This window comes from Corvus kubaryi, unplaced genomic scaffold (assembly GCF_017639235.1).
Source record: "Corvus kubaryi isolate FWS band 111438036 unplaced genomic scaffold, C.kubaryi_AGA036_p1.0 37398, whole genome shotgun sequence".
NCBI lineage: Eukaryota > Metazoa > Chordata > Aves > Passeriformes > Corvidae > Corvus > Corvus kubaryi.
Window position 1 is genome coordinate 18,406,026 of NW_024581137.1, and position 18,549 is coordinate 18,424,574.

Below are 18,549 nucleotides of genomic sequence, written 5' to 3' on the forward strand. Positions count from 1 at the left end.
TGTGCCTCTCAATTCATCAGCAACAAAAACTGTATTTTCACCAGCGGAAATCAATTTGATTTTCATAAAGGCAAAAAAGAATTATGTTCTTGGTGGATGAAGCACAAAGCACAGTAACTGGGACATTCAAATGCTGTGCCAATTTCTCTCACAACACAGGAATATGGGGTCAAGTTGCCATAAATGGCAGGCAACCTCCTCTCTCCCTCCAGTGCCCTATACCATCCTTTGGCATTGGAATCAAGCAAAGATGGATTTGCAGCTTTTCCCTTGGCCTGGCATATTGATAGCCTTAGTGCATCCTCCTGATTAGGGAGTGCTTGGTATAGCAGAGATGTCTAATTTTATGCAGACAATTCAATAATAGATAAAATATAAGAATGTTAAAAATATAATAAAATTAAATTAAACATGCATTCTTTGGAAGTTTGGATAGAGAGAAATCTTCTTGTCCCTATTAATGGCAAATGGTTTCCTAAACAAAATTATTTGTGTTTTGAGGGGAAGGCTTTACCTAGGGCAGTGGGTATGCAGCTGACTATGAGTGAGTCTGTAGGAAAACTACTTTGTTTTGACTGCTGAATTGGATGCTCCCAGCTGGAAGTGAACAGCCCTGCCAGCATTAAGCCCGCCCTGGGCTGGTGACCAAATAATCAAGTGGATGGAGGGAGCTGCCCCTGGATTCCCAAAGGTTTTAATATGTGCTTCAGGGCTGAGAGATCAAAACTCAAATCCAGTTTTTGGAGTCAAGGCAGGAAATGGCAGAGGTTGCTGTTACTCAGGTCACTCGCCTCACCAAAGAGCTAAAGAGTGCTCCTCTGTAAAGGGTTATGGAATGGCTCCAGCCTGGACAGAGTATTTTAATCTTTTAAGGAACATCAAAAGGCAGAGTAATTCCCACAAGATACGAAGCTGCATAGGCCCTTATGCTATTTCTCTAGCTCACTCACTAGAGAATAGATTTTCTGTGGAAGCAATGTTTTAGAAACCCAGTGTTCATCCTGAATCAGGCAAGTGGTGAAGTGGTTTTGAAGTCAACTCTCACTTAAGTGACCACAGGGATCTGTTTCGGCTGAAAAATATGTTATGTTAATTAGCAAAATGCTTTGTCTAAGGAAGTGAACATATGAAAGCCTTCCAATAAAAACTGCTTCGCATACTGCAAGCTTTCAAATTAAATTGGGACAGAGTTACTGCCAACAGTGAGTAGAATTGTGACTTTTTGTCTCGTTTGCCTAAAAAAATCTGGCTGGTTTCTTGAAAGGTAGCTGGTGGCTCTTTATGGCACTCTGTTGCACAGTTTTAAGGATAAAACTGAAAAACATATTCGTAACAGAAATGTATCATTTATATCTTTTACCTCCCATAAAACCTAGTCCTGCTGAGGTACTCACAGTAGCATGGCTTAGACTTGGCACAATTCCTCATGCTTTATGCTCTCAATACTCCTTTCTCTGGACCAAAACTCAGAACTCCAAATAAATGAAGTAAAAATATCTCTAAATAAATCATGTCTCTAAATAGCTTGTGTTCCCCACGTTTTTATTTTCTGTAACAGAATACATGCTGAAGAATGAATTTCACATTTGGATGGATACATCCAAGAAAACTGCTACTGGCAGCCCAAATCCTGAATTCTGATAGGAGGAATTCCCAATAGGAGGAATTCTCTATGACATCCATTATTATCCTGCTTGCATGAGTACTTTAACTGGATATGGTGCTGATGCTGTTTTTATCGAAGAGAAATCCTGTATGTGATAAAATAGGGTGTCATTTGAGATGTTTGAAAAGCCTATGGATATTGTAGCACTCATCAATCATTTACTCTTTCCTGCTCTTTAAGTTTTCTGTGAATGAGTTAGGAGTTTTACAGAAAGTAAACATAATACTGTATGGTATACCTCTGAATGTATTTCAAGAAATTATCATGGGGAATGCTGTGACCTTGAAAGATAAAACTGTGTAAAGAGCTAGGAAGAGAAAGGAAAGATTTGGTTGCAGTAACATGAGTTCAGGATCTTGTTGTCACACACTAGATGACCCATTGCCTCTCAGAGTCCTTTGCCTGACTCCCCAGATGGATTTGTTACTGTAAGCACTGTAAGAGTTGTCTCAAGTAAGAAGAGAACATTAACTGGGAATTTTCTAGTTTGCATTAAGATTGCGAGGCAATGAGGGCAGAAGACAATGTCTGTTAAGAGTTATGGAATTGAAAATGACAGGCAGAAGAAAAAATTCATAAGAGCTGGCCAACAGCACAACCAGAATTCATTTTCCATTTCTTTGCCTTAACTTTTAAACACGCTATGGAATCACAGTAACTACACCTGCAGAAATTCTCACTAGTCCAAGTAATTCCTTCAATTTCATGATGGGAAAAATGCTGAGATTAAGTTTGCGATGTGATTCCTACTTCTTTGGATTGTTGAATGCAACATTTAAAATATCAGGAATAAACAATAAACCATCATGTTTAAGTTTTATGGGAAAAAAATACAGAAGCCTTAGGTCTTTACAGTTTTTTTAAAGAAGTGGGAAGAGACACTGGAGTTAGAATTAAATTCAACAGATAAGGAAGAAGGAGGTGAAGAGAAGAGGACCAGGAGGAGACCCAACACAGTGGGTTAAATAACTTTGTACAGATGTAACTTTATTAAGTACCTTATTCAATTAAAAAAAAGTTGGAAAATGTGGATACAAAAATGCTGTTAGCAAGGAATTTTCCTGCTACTTCTAAACCGTGGGATACTTTTCTCTCTCATGAAGAGATTAGCAGAAGTTCCGTAAACCACGAACACCTGCGACCTTGGAGAATTTTGTTTATAGAACAGTAGAAAAATATTTTGACAATGGATGTTTTAGGATTTTAGCCAATCACCCCCAAGAAGTGGCTGATCCTTTGTCCAATTAGACTATGAAGAAAAAAGTCTGTAAAAGAGTTTGTAAAATAATTAAATAAATCAATCTTGCTGCACAATTCCTGCCTGCTGGATCTTTTCCCCTCCTCCCTACAGCTGTGGGATACGGTGATATTTACTACAGTAATAGGAAAACTGTGTTCCTATAGATTAGTATCAAGTAAAACAGTGGTGAAAGAAAGGGTAAGTGCATAACAGAGCATGTTATGTAAAGACATGTTTCATGTAATTATTACATAAAGAGCATGTGTGCTAAAGATATAGAAGTGTAATACGTATGCCTGTATTTTTGCAAAAATTTACATTACATGCAGCGTGCACACATTCACATATCAAAACACCATATTTGGTTGTATATGTCTGTAGATGCTGTATTTCAGGAACTCTTCAGAGAGCTTCAATGATATTAATTAAGAGGGGTGTTTGCCTTTCTCTGACACTGGGGGAGTTAACTGAGTATGACCCACACAGCTTAAAAAGAAAATAATTGTTGAAATATGCATGTTTAAATATGATATATTGGAAACAGAGCTGACCTCGACCAAAAATCACATTTCTAAGCCTGGAACAAAATACATATGGCTGGCTGCTATGGTTTGAAGTGAGTGGTGGATCCTACCACAAAGCCAGAACTCCCGTTCCCAGTGGTATGAAACTTTCTAGACTGACAAGGAAATAACTTCCTATTAAAAAACAAGTTGATAGAGCAGTACTTCCACAATTACATGAGAACTAGTACAGATAATTCCTCTTAAATATAGAACAGGTTTTGTTGACCTACCATTTTACTACTCATACTACTTTGTAATTTCTGTTCTGTAATAACTAATGCTGACTGCATGATGGTGAAGCACTGAAAGGCACTCAAAAGACTAATAAATTACCTTAAGAAACTCAGTAAGCAAGAGATGCTTTGCAATAGAGAAACAAATAGTGATCTTACCGTTCCTGTTGTGCCCAAGGAAAGGTGGTTCATCTGCTGGGTCAGAGGGCCCATCATGCTTGCTGGCTGCATTGACATAGTGTGGTCCATTGTTGGTGTTATCACAGCACCCTAGAAACACACATTATTTACAGTCCAACCTCTCTCTTATTTAAAAAAAAAAAAAAAAAAAAAAAAGCATTCTCTAAATGAGTGAACCTGACTGAAAACTTGACGTGAATCTTAAAAGAGACTAATATATCTGTCAGAGGAAATATGTTTTGTTCCTATTGACAACCAAGCTACACACACATAATATTTGTACTGCTAATGAGGCCATTTTATGTCAGCTCCAATTAAGTGTCATTTTTTACTTCATTGCTTCTGACACACAAATGCATATGTTCTTTCTATGATGAATGCTACTGTACATTGCAAAATACCTGTCATTTCCATTTTTCCATATCCGATATAGAACAATCTTACAGACAGAACGCATATGTCCCCAATTTCCTCTGACTTCTAAAACCTTCAGTCTCAGAGATCTTCAGCCTATTATGGTAATTATCTTGGATTTTTCCAGTTTCCATTAAGAACCCTTACTCATGATATTTTATAGCTGATTAAGTAAAACTAGCTATTGACAGTGAGTTTGGTAGTGACATCCATTTAAAACACATACAGAGTGTTTAAAAGCATTGTTCTTCTCTGCATGAAAAACAAAGACATTAATAACAAAGAGCATATGTACTAAAGCAAGAACAAGACTTTGACCATAAAATGAAACAAAAGACATTCCAGAGGAGCTCTGGAGAGAGAGCTTCTTTGCCATTCATATTCCTTGGTTTTTGCTCTCCCACTCCCCAAGGTTCCATGTTGGCAACAGCCTGCCTTAGTGAAGTGTTGATTCTCTTCAGTTCTACGTTGTAAAATGCTATTTCCTGTGTCGGTTAAAGAAAGTCAGTCAGAAAGAGTGGTCTGCTCCTTTTCTTGCAGATAGTGAAATAAGAAGGTACTTCCAGCTATTTCTTCATATGAAATAATTACTTTGTATGCATGTTTGCGTGCACACATCACAGTTACATCTGGCACAAAGCGTGAAAAATGCCGAAGAATGTATTTGTACAAAAAAATTGGCTTTTTTTCCCCTTTGAGAATACTGGAAAAACCCACCTATAAACAAACTTGTTTAACCAACCTGTAAAACAAACTTGTTTCAAAACCCACAGCACACCTGTTCTTATGTGTCTGTCTCACATTTACATAGAGCTATTATTGCCAAGGATCTGATTAGAAGCTAAAGATTTCAAACTTTCAGCTGCAATTAAAAATAAATAAAGATTCTGGGGAAATACCAATTCAATTCTGCCTCGCCTTCCAGCAATATTTTTTCTATGCACATCCTATCTGAGAAGTATCGAGTCTGCAGTCCCTGCAAACTCATTCCTTGCATGCAGGGGGGTAAGAAGGAGGTAGGCTCATTTTGGTCAGTCCTTTTTGTAATACTCTCAGCATATGAAATACATACACACTTGTTTTATGTCACAGAGTGGATTACATTTCTTGCATTGACAAGAGTCTCTAGAGAAACCTGACAAATTACAGAAGCTAGCCTCGTGGAGTATCTGTCACAATTCCAAATAAATGCTTAGAAAACAAGCCGATCAGTGTGCATGTATCAAACCTACAACACTTGCCATTTTTGCCACTTTCTTGGCTATATTAATTTGCACTGGTTTACATAGATTAACCTACTGATTAACTCATTTAATGGACTACCACAGTGAAGTCTTCTCTTTGGGTGAAAGAGTCTAAAAGCAAATCTGTGAGGCACACATCCATTCAGCCCATCCAGGAGTTCCAGCATAGCAGATTCAGTGCAAGAGTCTAGAGAACAACCATGTACAAGGAAAATAATGTCCATATTTTGTTTTTGAAATAAGTGGCCTGGGATACCATGCAGCCAGATGAGGTCCTAGGGTTTGTACTTCACCTGCACTTTTTGGTTATGATAGGAAATTGTAAGCTCTATGCTCAGAGTGATCAGCATTTTTACTGTATCAAACCATAAGCGCTCAAACTAAATTTGTCAACTGATAAACAGTTCTCAGTTTGCTCTACACGCAGTTTTCTCCTTTGGCTAAAAGATAGACAATTGCCTCAGGGCTTTCCATGACAGACAAGTTGAGGTCCCACTTGTGATGTCAAGGAAGGCAATTCTCCCCATCTTATCCGTACTCATGAGATCCCACTTCAAGATGTGCCCAGCTATGGGGGCCCCCGTATACAGAGAATGTGGACCTGTTTGAAGGGTTCCAGAGGAGGGCCATGAAGATGATCAGAGGGCATCAATGTATACAAGCAACTGAAGGGAAGGTATCAAGAGCATGGAACCAGGCTCTTCTCAGTGGTGCCAAGCAATCAGGCAAGAGGGAACAGGCAGAGACTGATGCACAGGAATTTCCTGAACATGAGGAAGAACTTCTTTGCTGTGCTGGTGACCCTGTACTGGAACAGGTTCCCAGAGAGGGTGTGGAGTTTCCCTCACTGGAGCTATTCAAGAACCCTCTGGATGCAATCCTGTGCAAAGATCCTTATTGCAAAAGTATGGTTGGAGGAACTTGCTGTGACAGACTGATAACTACTACTGTGTATAAATTCTGGAACCTGGAAGGAAGGAAGAGGCAGTGATGAAGGAAGTCTTATGATTTAGTGTAATAAATGCAAGTACTAGACATATAGTAGAAAAATCTGAGAGCAAATGTCTTTCAGCAAATAAGTAAGCAAGACAGGTATTGCAAACAAACTATTAAAAAAATATGGACTGGAGAGAAAATATATCAAGGACAAAAAAATTGCTGAGAGACAGCAAACATATTATTTTCAAATTGAATATATATATGTATTCCTGACCCTAAATAAACAGCATTTAATACGTTAGAAAAAGAAGCTGGGAAAACAAATCAAGTATTTGCAGCTTTCCTAAGACAGCTTAAAGTGTTTTAAGCTGACAGTTACCTAGAGCAGAGAATTACATGCATTTCCCAGATCATTAATTCACCAGTTCAGAATCTTCTTGTGATCACGTAGGAAAGAAATTATACTTAATTAAGGAAATATTGTCTGGTTGTTAGGGCAACACCCAGACTCCAGACCATAACGCGTATCATAATACATGCTGTCAAGTCCATTCATATTCAATTTATTTAGCTGTAGAAGACAAAAATGTCTTGCATCAGATGTTGCCATCATATTAAAAGTAATTTTATTCTTTTCAGCCCATAATATGTAATTGCTGATAAACATCCAGTTGGCTACTGGCAAAGGTTATATCAAACATATTGTTTTGTCTTCATCTGTTTGGATGTCTGATTTTGCTGAGTTTGTAAATGTATAGAAAGACATCTTAGCATTGCAAACCATTACTTAACGCCCAGCCTTATTACAAAAAACCTGTAGAAGAAATTATGATGAAAGTTTTGCCACTGTCTTTGCCAAAAAAAGTAGTTGGCCTGTCAATAATTTACATCTTTCCTGTTGCCTCAGTATGATTACTTTTTTTTTTTTTTGTAATTCCCACAAGAAACTGGTTACTATAATGACTTTTAAATTTGGCAAGATATTCTTGGCACATGATTTGTCATACAGTTGTGTCGATGCTATAGTGGATTTAAAAGAAATTAACAGGGCAAATGGTAAGGAATAATGACATAGACATGCATATTTTTTGCAACATTTTTATAAACCTAAGATAAACTGACACACAGATTTGATTTCCCCCTTACTTTATTTGATAGACCTTGCTGTTTTAGAATGCTTTAAGTTTTATGAACATACCTTTCCTATAAAAAAATGAATGTATACATATCAGAATATAGTCTATCACTTACAGAGAAAAAAGCCTGACTTTATTAACTATAAACACTGCACACCCCCTCTATGGCAACAAACCCAAATTACAGGAAGGACACCAAAACCAGTTTATTATATTAGGTAAAAATCTTTATGTATTTGCCAACACCAAAAAGCATCAGCAGGACAAGTCTATGTTGGTGCAAAGACAGAAGCCACCTTTTGTGTATTGAAAGGTGGGAAAGTGACATCAGAAATAAAAAGTTTATTAGGAGGCTTTAGGAATGGAGAGTTCACTAGTTGAGGGATTCATTTAGGGGCCAGTGGGAGGATGGATTAATTAGCCACAGCTTTCTACAGTAATGAACTGCATTAAAGGCTTATATTTTATTTCAGTGTTCTAATACTGATATTGGACTTAAGGGGAAAAGACCAGCTGAATAAATAATTTTTAAAGCCTACAGTAAGCACCTTTTTATTTTACAGTTTACTTTTCCTTTATTTAAGAAGTTTTAACAAGTTAACCATAGTTACAAATTCTGCTTCATAAACACTGGCCAATGTAAAGCCAATAAACATTACAGCAGAAAACTTACTTTTCAAATTTGTTTACAGATATCTTGTGCAGATATATAAGCACCAGGCCATTCAATTTGAAAATTTATTACCCTACTACAGGGTGAATGCCTTTATGTTATCGAGAACATGTTGTTTCTTGAGGTTTTATTAAACTAAGTGAAACTATGACTTTCCTTGTGCTTATCAGACAGACACATCTATCAAGAATTAATATGAAAAAAATCAACATGCGTGCTTTTTTGCAGATAAATATACTCTCTCTGCATACTGAACAAATGATGGCCATATTTCTGTCTAGTCTGACTTGTCCCATCTCCTTGGGCTGCCTCTTACAGGCAGCAGAGAAAAGCAGGTGCCCTTGTTGGAACTGCGAGCCCACTGAACTACTCCAAACTTATTGGTAGGTGGCCAAACTCCTATGACTGTTGCAGGAAAATTAAAGGCAGCTTTGAAATCCTCTGTGTCCTCTGTCATCGACTCTGCTGGGAATACTCGTTGGTATTCCAAAACAAAGGGAAACTTATTTTCCCTTTCTCAATGAAAAGGCAGCAATTGCCGTGGCATTTGCCAGTTTATCAGAGATTAAATCATGATTTGAGTATGGTGAAAAAGATCAGCAAACATCAGCTAAAAATGTATATTCTGCAAATCTTAGGATTTGTTTTCATTTCATTACACTGTTGATTTTCAAAGCATACTAAAAATGCGGTAAAGTGAGCAAGAAGCCCAAACCCTCCACTTAATTAAAGCAACTTTAACTTTGGAATAGGCAAACCTCATACAGACCTTCATCAAGGCTGAGCCCTGCTTCTGTACTGAGTACTAAACCACAAGTTCAAATGGTAATATTTTGGATCTTGAGCATAAATTCAAATTCTTATCTGAGAGCACCTTCATAACTTAGCTGAATCTCCTTGGAGCAATGGACATATTTGCTTTCCCTTTCTTATGTTTTTGCTGTGTGTTTGTGAACTTCTTTCCTCGGCTGAAAGTATATGTCATAGGTCCAAGAGAGTTACTGCCAAGAAGTAACTGGTTTTAAAGGATTAAGAATCCAAATACAGTGTGGTAAATAAAGAACAAAGGTGACCCTTGTGTACGCTTCACCTTTCTTACAATAATAGCCAAGGTTTTTTTGATGGTTTCTTTCCCACTGTCCTTCTTGCCTTGTATTTCCTGTCTCCTAGTTTGAAATACAGCTTTTGACAATGTACAGATACTAGCCTACATGTACAAATGCAGATTAAAAGGATATAGAAATGGGAACATCAAGATATAAGGAAAACACAGGTGATGCAACAGGAAGAGTTTTATATTAGTAACTGTGTCCACAAATAAAGCAATACCTGAAACTATATTGTACCAGTTAAAAAATGTATTACATCAAGCAGTACCATACTGTTAGTAGTTTATGCTTCTACCAGAGTTGAAAAAACCAGAAAATTTCTTAGCATACCTCTGTCTGTTAATCTAAAAGGACTTAACAAAAAAAAGAAAATAGCATTTCTGTTGCAAACAAAAAGTTGCCAGTGTCACTCAGTGCCTAAGGTGACTTTTGCATGGTGACTTGAAACTTTTCACCCAAAATAGATCTCAAAAGAAAGGCCATTGAAGAAAATAACAATATTTATGAATATTTATGAAGGAAAAATACACTTGAATTTCTACAGGGACTCTGAAGCAGATTTTGTGAGCTCTGTTCTATACCTTTGCCCTTACTGTCTGCCCATGCAGGATGGACCACAAGCCCATGTGCTTCTCTATAGACTGAAAATATGAAGTTTTCATACCCTTCTTCAGCTTACCCCAGGAACAAAATAAAATTACTGGTATTATATGCATGAATAAATGGGAGTAGTTTAGCTTGGGCCTTCCACAGCAATTAGGGAATGACCTGGCGCAGTGGGGTAGTCATTCCAGCAAGTACTGGAGAAGGCAGAGAGGCCATAGGCAGCTCTTGCTCCCTCATCTGACATATTCTAGAGGGGAACGAGAAATCACATTTGCTTTTTTCCCTACTCTTCAGCTTATAAGTGCACTTGGCTGTATGACGGCTTTATGTAGCCACTGCACGTATCAGTGCTTTTGTTCTCTCAAGAACAGTCACTACTAAAAGAAGCATCCTCACAACTCTCAAATAAGGTTTAGCATCCCCGGAAGACAAAGAAGAAACACAAAGGTGGTGATTTGCCTGGGATATAACCACTGTAATACACAGATCAAATCTTCTCCTGCCCTTCCCAGTATCAGATTTCACGAAAGAAATATCCAAAGATTTCAGTCCATGTCAAAATAAGCAATTCCATTCTGTTTATATTCTTATATATATATCTATTCTGATGTGGATGAAATCCTTCCTCCACTGTCTCCCAGCAGCTGATGTGCCATCCTAGTAAATGGGAATCATGCTCTCAGAAGTCTCAATTCTGTGGACTAGTTTTTCTTAGCATCAGAATGGATTTTCATCTACTAAAGGTAAATCCAATTAATATTTCCCCTCAAACAGTTCTGTTCTATTCCCTCCCTTCTTGCCTATAACCAGGTGTGAAAATGGACTTAATGGCACATCCTAGTTCTAACAAGCTGATAAATGGATATTATCAAACAGTACAATTAAAATACAAGCCAGGACCAATCTTTAGCCTAAATTTTCACTTCCTTGCCTTAGTGGGTTCAAATGAAACTTTCAAAAAGGATGCCATATTTGTATCCTCAATAGTTTGATTTTACATATACATATATACACGCACAAAATTGCACATGGGAAGATAAATTATATTGCCAATTCTATTACACCCACCAGGCCGCAACATTTTTTCAGTATATGGATAGGTTTTCTTTAATGTTTAAAACTGTCAGTGCAGGATTTATTATGGCAAAGGTAATTAAAAGCAACAGTGACTGGTTTGTAAACTTCTTGTTCATGAGCCACATTTAATGAGCAATAAGTAAAAATTTCTGTTATTGGCTCAAAATGCTTACTAATTTATTTCACTCAGGCAAACATGTCCTAAGACAAAAAAAGGGAAGGTTTTAACAGGAAGATTTGCCTCCAGAGGCTTGTGCTTTTATGTAGAGGTACAGAGAAGGTTGGTGGCATGAGAACGTGTAAGATGTGTTTAATGTGGTGGGACCTTGGTTCTCCCCGGGTTTTCCATGCAATGTGAGGCAGTCCCACCTACTGTGTGCTCCGTATAGGCAGGACAACAGACGTGACCAAGTGTCTGACACACTGGGCTGTTGATCTCTCTGTTGATTCAGTACATAGGTCATTTGCCAGGCACAAAGAGTGCTTAACTGAGTTTGGGGAGGAAATGCCTGTGACATTTCTTCTACGTGCACTTCTAGCCTCGAAACTGCAATGGCCAGTGACAGGCCAGCAGCTGTGATGTGTAACAGATGTGCTGTATTTCATTTCCTGCCCAAAACCTGGAGGGACTTGCACTGTGAGCTGTAATCTAGCAGCTGAGCTGGAGGAAAAGATTCACTCACCAGAAGGACAAACAATGACACTGCGAGACATCAGAAATTATGAGGAACTGGCTATCAACAAGAGAAAAAAACAAACCAAACAGAAAATCAGGCTGGTAATACAACCCTATGTATTAAGGTAAGATGGCAAAAACAACACCCTACACAATGAAGAAAATGGTATGGCTGTGCATGGTGTTAACTCCACAGCACTACAAAGACATTACACAACCAGACTTAGATGGAAATATCTGAAATACCTTCAGCTTTCAAAAACGTGAGGTGGTATCACTGAGAAGTTCCAAGCAGACATACTGAAGTGCCAGGGTGGCAGAGACCAGAGTGCTCCTTTGTGAGATCCCAAATACTTGAGAGGACAATGGCAACAATGGTCAAGGAATGGGTAAGTATCAGGATATTTCCCTGCAACTCTGAGATCAGAAAGGCTCTTGTAAACCAGAAGTTATTAGTGATGGACAATACCAATAAGGCAGCTTCACACAGTTGCTCCTGGACTTCATGTCAGCCCTTCCAATGTCAAGCCAAAGGCAACTCTTCAACATCAGAGTTAACTCATAGGCTAGGCCCAAATCTAGGCTGCACTCTCAGAGACATGCTGATGTAAGGGCCACCATGTAATCCAAGTATGCAGCTGCATGGGGTGGGTAGAAAGCCACCTTAAAATGCTGAGGTTAATGTCATTGTATCACTCTTGAACTCAGCTACGAACGCAGCGTCCATCCTCCATGAGGATGCACGATGGAGCACTGCCATCTGCTGCCTATGTCTCAACTCCTTGTTGTGCAGCTCCTGCACAAAGGAAGATTAAAGGTATGGAGGGTCTCAAAATTATGTCCTTTCCCTCCTCATCCCATTTTTCAAATTTAAAATTTCTGGAAAGGTGACGAGGACAAGTAATATGCACATAATCTTCACAGGAATCCTTCTTAATCTACCTATTAGGACAGACAGATAGTAGAAGATGCTATAAATGAAACCCTGGGTGAGTAAGGAGGTTTTTCTAAAGATATACTTCTGTCCAATAATAGATTGTAGACTTGAAGATGATAGACTAGAAATCCTGTACTAAGCCACTGTTCATGTTATGTATCAATTCAGTTCTAGATCACAGTGATTCATACCAATCTTTAAAACTAAAAGTGTGCCCTCATTAGAGAGGGCAAATACAGAAATCTGTCTCTCTGTCATGTTCTGTTAGATTTGTAACCTGTAATGTTAAACAAAGCCCTTTCCCACACAGTAATGGAAAGAAAACTATTCCAGCCTGCCCTTCCTCTCATTAAAACCCCAAAATTTTCACAGCCTACATGTCCTGGCCCAGGTCCTAAATTGCATTTCATTTTCTGGACTTGTAACTCCTTAGGGGAAGCTATGGATGAAATCCACTCCATTCTGCATTGGGATTTGTCCTTTGACTGGTTAAAACTGGCTACCTGGCAGTGCCAGCTTTGTCTTTTTTCGCTTTTTGTCCGACCTCAAATCCAAGACTGAGGCACATATTTTCAATAGTGCCTTCTTACCTTGTATTCCATCATTAAAAGTAACATGGGACTTTCCATCACTGCAATTGGTGATGTCCAACAGCCTTCCCAAGGGTTGGGAAAGGTAGGGGGCTGCATCCCCACAGGTTAGCTCGAAGGTGAAGAGCACTGATGACACAGAGGGGAGAGCCTTTACAAATTTTAAGCACGATTTTTCCGACTCTAAAAACTCCAGACTAGTCACTTCTTGGACTTGACTCTGCACAAGCAAACTGCCACCAACACCTGGCTTTTGCTGCACCTGGACAGTCCACTCCACCTTGAACGATGCTCCAATGACAGCATTGCAGTTTTTACATTGTTTTGAACAACTGATAACATAGGCACAATCTGGACAAACTGTAGCTGCAAAAGTACCCCTACCTAAAACTTCTCTCCCAGATGCAGGAGACCTCAAGAGGCCAGAAAAGCTGATGGCAGCAAGAACACAGAGCATGTCCTTCAAAGGTAACTGCATGGAAATCAGTGAAGGTACAACTCCATATAGATGAAGTCAAATTTAAGCCCTCAGCTATGTGTCACCAGTCAGAAAAAAAGGAGTCTAGAGAGGGTAAACAGATTTTTTAACTAAAAATTGGATATTTTAAATTCTCATTTACTTTAAGGTACTTCCAGTGAAACCAGTCTGTGTATTAGAGTAAACACTTAACATTTGTAAGTGTCCCTTCTACCAAAGACCTCAAAGTGTCTGAAATCCTGTGTGACATAGAGGGGACTCAGGAGCTGGTCTATTATCAGGGTTCTGGGATGAGTTTGGATCTACATCTAAACTTTCCCAAGTCCATGAGCATTCAGACTGCAGAGTACATCTTGGGTCATCACCACTGCAAGTCCAAAGAGAATAGGTGGTTTCAATTACACATACCAGTCCAAATTGATCAAGAAAAGGATACATTTAAACTCTTGATTCATGCTGAGCAGTTTGAAATAAATAAGAGAAAATGGCTGACTTGAGTCTACTTTGCTCCACACTTCATTGTCTTTAAAAGCAAATGAAAATATTGTGGAAAAGCAATTTAAAAGCAACACATGTGAGTAAATACTCAGTGCGAAAATGGTTCAACTAGTCCAAGAAGTAGACATGAAAAGTTAAAAAAGATGCAGATCCTGGCTATTATTAAGCTAAAAAGAAGAGAAAGTAAGTGATCCAGCTAGGATTACTTACTTTCTTTTTAATATATCTTTACTGATTAAGAATGACTAAATTGATATATTTTCCCTTTTGTTTTTTGTCCAGATAAAGTCACTCTTGGGCAGAAATCTTCCTTATAAAGTTTCAGCCTCGAGCACATTTTTACAGCTGAGTTATTATCCTTAAAATACGAGCTCATACTGGAAATGCTGGCAGGCCTCTTAACTATTGTATAGCAGTGAGCACAGCTGTAACACGTTAAATATGCTGAAAGTACATTGGGGAAATAGGGTGGCTGAGGGGCCTGGTAATAGAATAGGGAGTCTCAAAGCTGTGTCACCAGGTTTGGTCATTGCTGGGACTGAAAGTCATTATCAAGCAACAGCTTCTCAGTTATGTCCAGGTATCAGCTACCCACAGAGAAATCCTTCATCACAGAAATACATCACTGCGACTGGTGATGTCCAACAACCTTCCCAAGTGTTGGGAAAGGTAGGAGGCTGCATCCTCAGAGGTAAACTTGAAGGTGAGGAACACTGATGACACAGAGAGGAGAGACTTGCGTGGTCCTTGTCCCGCATGCTGCCCAGTCTACAGAGGGTGTTTGTCACCAGTCTATGGCTACTGGGTCTTTTCAGGGCACTCAATTTTATCAGAAGGATGGTAACCATCGAAGACTGTTCCTTTCTCCACATTAGTGAATGGACCACATCCATCCCATCACACTACCAGTTTCAGAGGAATTCTGGTGATACTGGTTAAAATAAGGCAGAAAGCAGACAACAAAGTACTTTCTCAGCTCCAATTATTACCAAATTCTTTATTATTACCTCTTTCTTCATTCATAGACACCCATCTCTTTCTTTTGGCATCAAATTATAATCCATTTCAAGCCCAAAGCAGTAGTCAACATTTGCATTAGGAGATGAATGCAAAGAGTTCTGCATTTCTTAGAAGCAGGCTGCCTGCTTGACAGCAGCCTTTTGCACAAACCAAAGTAGCCAAAGCAACACAGGCAAATGAAGTCCAAGTCTGCTGTTTCAGTTTTCTCTAAATGAATTTACAGGAGTAAATCAGATGAGTCTCTCTGGTTTACACTTATATACGTACTGCAGTAATCTCCATAAAAAGTTTTGACTTCTTATAGCTTTATTTTGTACACCATCATTTCCTACCAGCTACTGTGTACTATACATGTCAACGCACAGCAAGCAATCAGATCCTGACATACAACAAAGAGGTTCTTTACTTCTTTGTGGTTTTGTGGTTTCCACACACTGCCTGATTTGCAGAAGTTTAGGTTGAAATCAAAGTTTTTTTGGGCAGCTTTTCTGAATTTCCTTCAGCTATTTGAGTATTGTGGAGGTGTTAAAAAAAAAATTCTTTATGTTTATTTTCTTTGGCATCTAAAAATCAAACTACCATTGTGGTCAACAGTAATTTCAGAGGTTCTACGAATGAGCCAAGAACGAGCAGTTCAAGTTATTTCAAAGTAATTTTCTAAACCCTACCTGAATTCAATTCTTCAGGCTACAAGGCAGCTGATGGGAACTGCCTGCTACCAAATACTGCTCCAAAAATGTCTCAGACAACAGAGAGCACCTTGCACTGTAGCCAGAAAGGAATAAGCTGGTGGGTCACTACTGTGGTCAATGTACCAGAGTGAGTCTTTGACCCAAACTGGATGATCACCCTTCTGTGAAGCACTGATCAGGCAGCTGAGTCTGCCACGAGTTCAGTAAGAATTCCTTTAAACAATGGTAAGAAGATCTCTATGCTTAGGAGAAATAAATCATAGAGCAAGCTAGAGAAAAAAAGGCCAGCTGGATGGTATACACATATTGCTGAGATGAACAGTAAACTATCTGGAAAAAAAAGTCTGCGGGAGAATAAAACATCCTGTGAATCCAGGTCACACTTGGCACATAATTGTGACCAAAAGAATGAAAAAACTGGAGCTGTCAAAAAGCAATGTTTCCACCATATTTCAAAATGACATGTCATTTCAGAATTTATCTAAATTTGAAGGGGAAAAAGAAAAAGCTTAAAATTAGTTCAATAACCCAGAAATGAAAACAGGGAGATTATAGACACTTCGTCTTTGTTCTTCTTCTCACCCCCTCCCCACTCCCTAAGTCCTCTCTGGAAGTGGAGTCAAAACAACACTTTTACAACTTTTTCCATGTCACTACCCTCTCCCTCTGCACATTTTCACTTGAAGACAAGTTTTAGAGCTATTATTTGATTCTGCCCACAAAGCCAAATTTTATTATCCACAGAGTATTATATATGTAATAGTCTTGTCAGTCCTAGCCAGAGGCAAAGGGTAGCCTCAGAGGTAAAGGAAACAAGAAACATCCAAAGGGAGATAAATAAGAATGAGATGATAGGCAAATGGCTAATACTCCCATCTTTTGTTGAGAGCTGTGTGGATAGAAAAATAGTAGTCTAATGAATTCCAGAATGACAGGGACTCAAGGGCTGGGTTCTGTGCACTGCATGCTTGTGAATCTTCATTATATGTGAAACCCCATCCTCCAGAAACCAAACAAACCCTTGTTTTGTCTTTGACATCAAAAGATGCATCATAACTAACAGCAGATGTTCTGATAAACTCCAGTAGGGACCAACCTCCTGGCAGCCACATTTCTGTTCTGCAGTGACTTTTCTAGGCACACAGAAAACCCACTTGTGGTACTGAAAAGTACATGAAATGGTTTTCTGGTAGTATTTCTTGTGGTATTTTCTGTTACTATTGAGGAGCTGCAGCATCATGAAGGACTGTCTTCTGGTGTTTCAGTTCAGTGTCACTGCAAATGGTTACGGATACAGGTAAGTAATGCAGAAGTGCACAGCTTGAAGCATAAAACGGGAACTAGATGAGGCAAAATTTTTAGCAGAAGCTGTTTCCAATTTGAAAGGTTTAAATTTACGTAATCCAACAATCACGGTAATGTACAGATCTTAATGAATTTGAAAAATTTGTCTTGAAATCCTGGCCCTGCTGAAATTAATTACAGTTTTGTCATCAACTGGAATGCTACCAGTATTTCACATTGTTTTAATCCTCTGAGACAGATGCCAAACTGTACATTACTATGCCGGTATCCAAAAGATTTTTATACCACAGACAGATCTTCATTAATTAATTATCTCTAGCAGAGATGATTCTGCTCTTGTTTTCAGATTCAGATTGTAATTCAGTGATCTTGGGTTTTTTTCAGTTATCCAATTGTAAATTTTGTGGCCCTATGCTGCCTGCAGACTTGTTTAATCAAGAAACAAAATTTTATTTTCTGGCAAGACAGCCATCTTGTCTAGAAGCTGAAGTAAATAATAAAGATAAGGACAACGAACCTTGGAACAGGAAAGAATCAAGTCTAATAACAACTTCCAGTAAGAAACCATCTAATAAATACTTGTTATGCACACTGAGAAGAATCCTTAGGCTGAAATGTTGCCATAAATTATTCATATGGAAGTTTTGGACTGTAAACAAATTTATGAAGATAATGATCTCTTTGCAATTCATGAACAAAAGTGGAGGGAGGGGTCAATCCCCAGAATAAACTGCCATGTATAAATCCACCAGCTGGAGGCATAAAGTACTGATGCAGAGATTCACTGCAGAAATTGTAAAATAATCCCTGTATGTTTTCTCCTTCCAGAAAGACAGCTTTGACGAGCAACTGCAGAGCCAAATAATTTAGCATATCCTCATTTGCTGTTCTTGACCAGAGCACTAATCACAAGTTAGAAATCAAAGCCTTTGGACTATAATGGGTGAATCAAATGAGAACTGTGCACAGCATTAGCCTGTGCCTGCTTAAAACTAACAGCAAGCAAGCGTGAAACCTTCATCAATACAGACTGCAAGGGGTTGTTGCAACTTTGGGGAACACTGATGTTCATTTTCGTTTGATGTACCAAACTGCTTTTTCCTCAATTGAGGATTCATACTGACTGACTAGGTGGTTTAATAAGCTGAATGAATTTCACAATGGCAAAGTTTACTTCCAGTACATTTATTTAATGGCTGAGGGAACTGATGAAAGGGAAATTAAAATCTGATGAGGAGAAAAAAAATTAGTCTAGAATCTAGACTCCCCC

General features: G+C 38.5%; 1 protein-coding gene across 5 annotated transcripts in view; it reads right to left on the reverse strand.

The window, feature by feature from the left end:
* Window positions 1-18,549, reverse strand: part of RBMS3 (RNA binding motif single stranded interacting protein 3) — a 710,181-nt gene that overhangs the window by 35,127 nt on the left and 656,505 nt on the right. For all 5 annotated transcript variants that reach the window (XM_042042917.1, XM_042042918.1, XM_042042919.1 and 2 more), the window contains one exon: window positions 3,865-3,975. In XM_042042917.1, coding sequence (XP_041898851.1) covers window positions 3,865-3,975 — 111 coding nt within the window. The remainder of the gene's footprint in view (window positions 1-3,864; window positions 3,976-18,549) is intronic.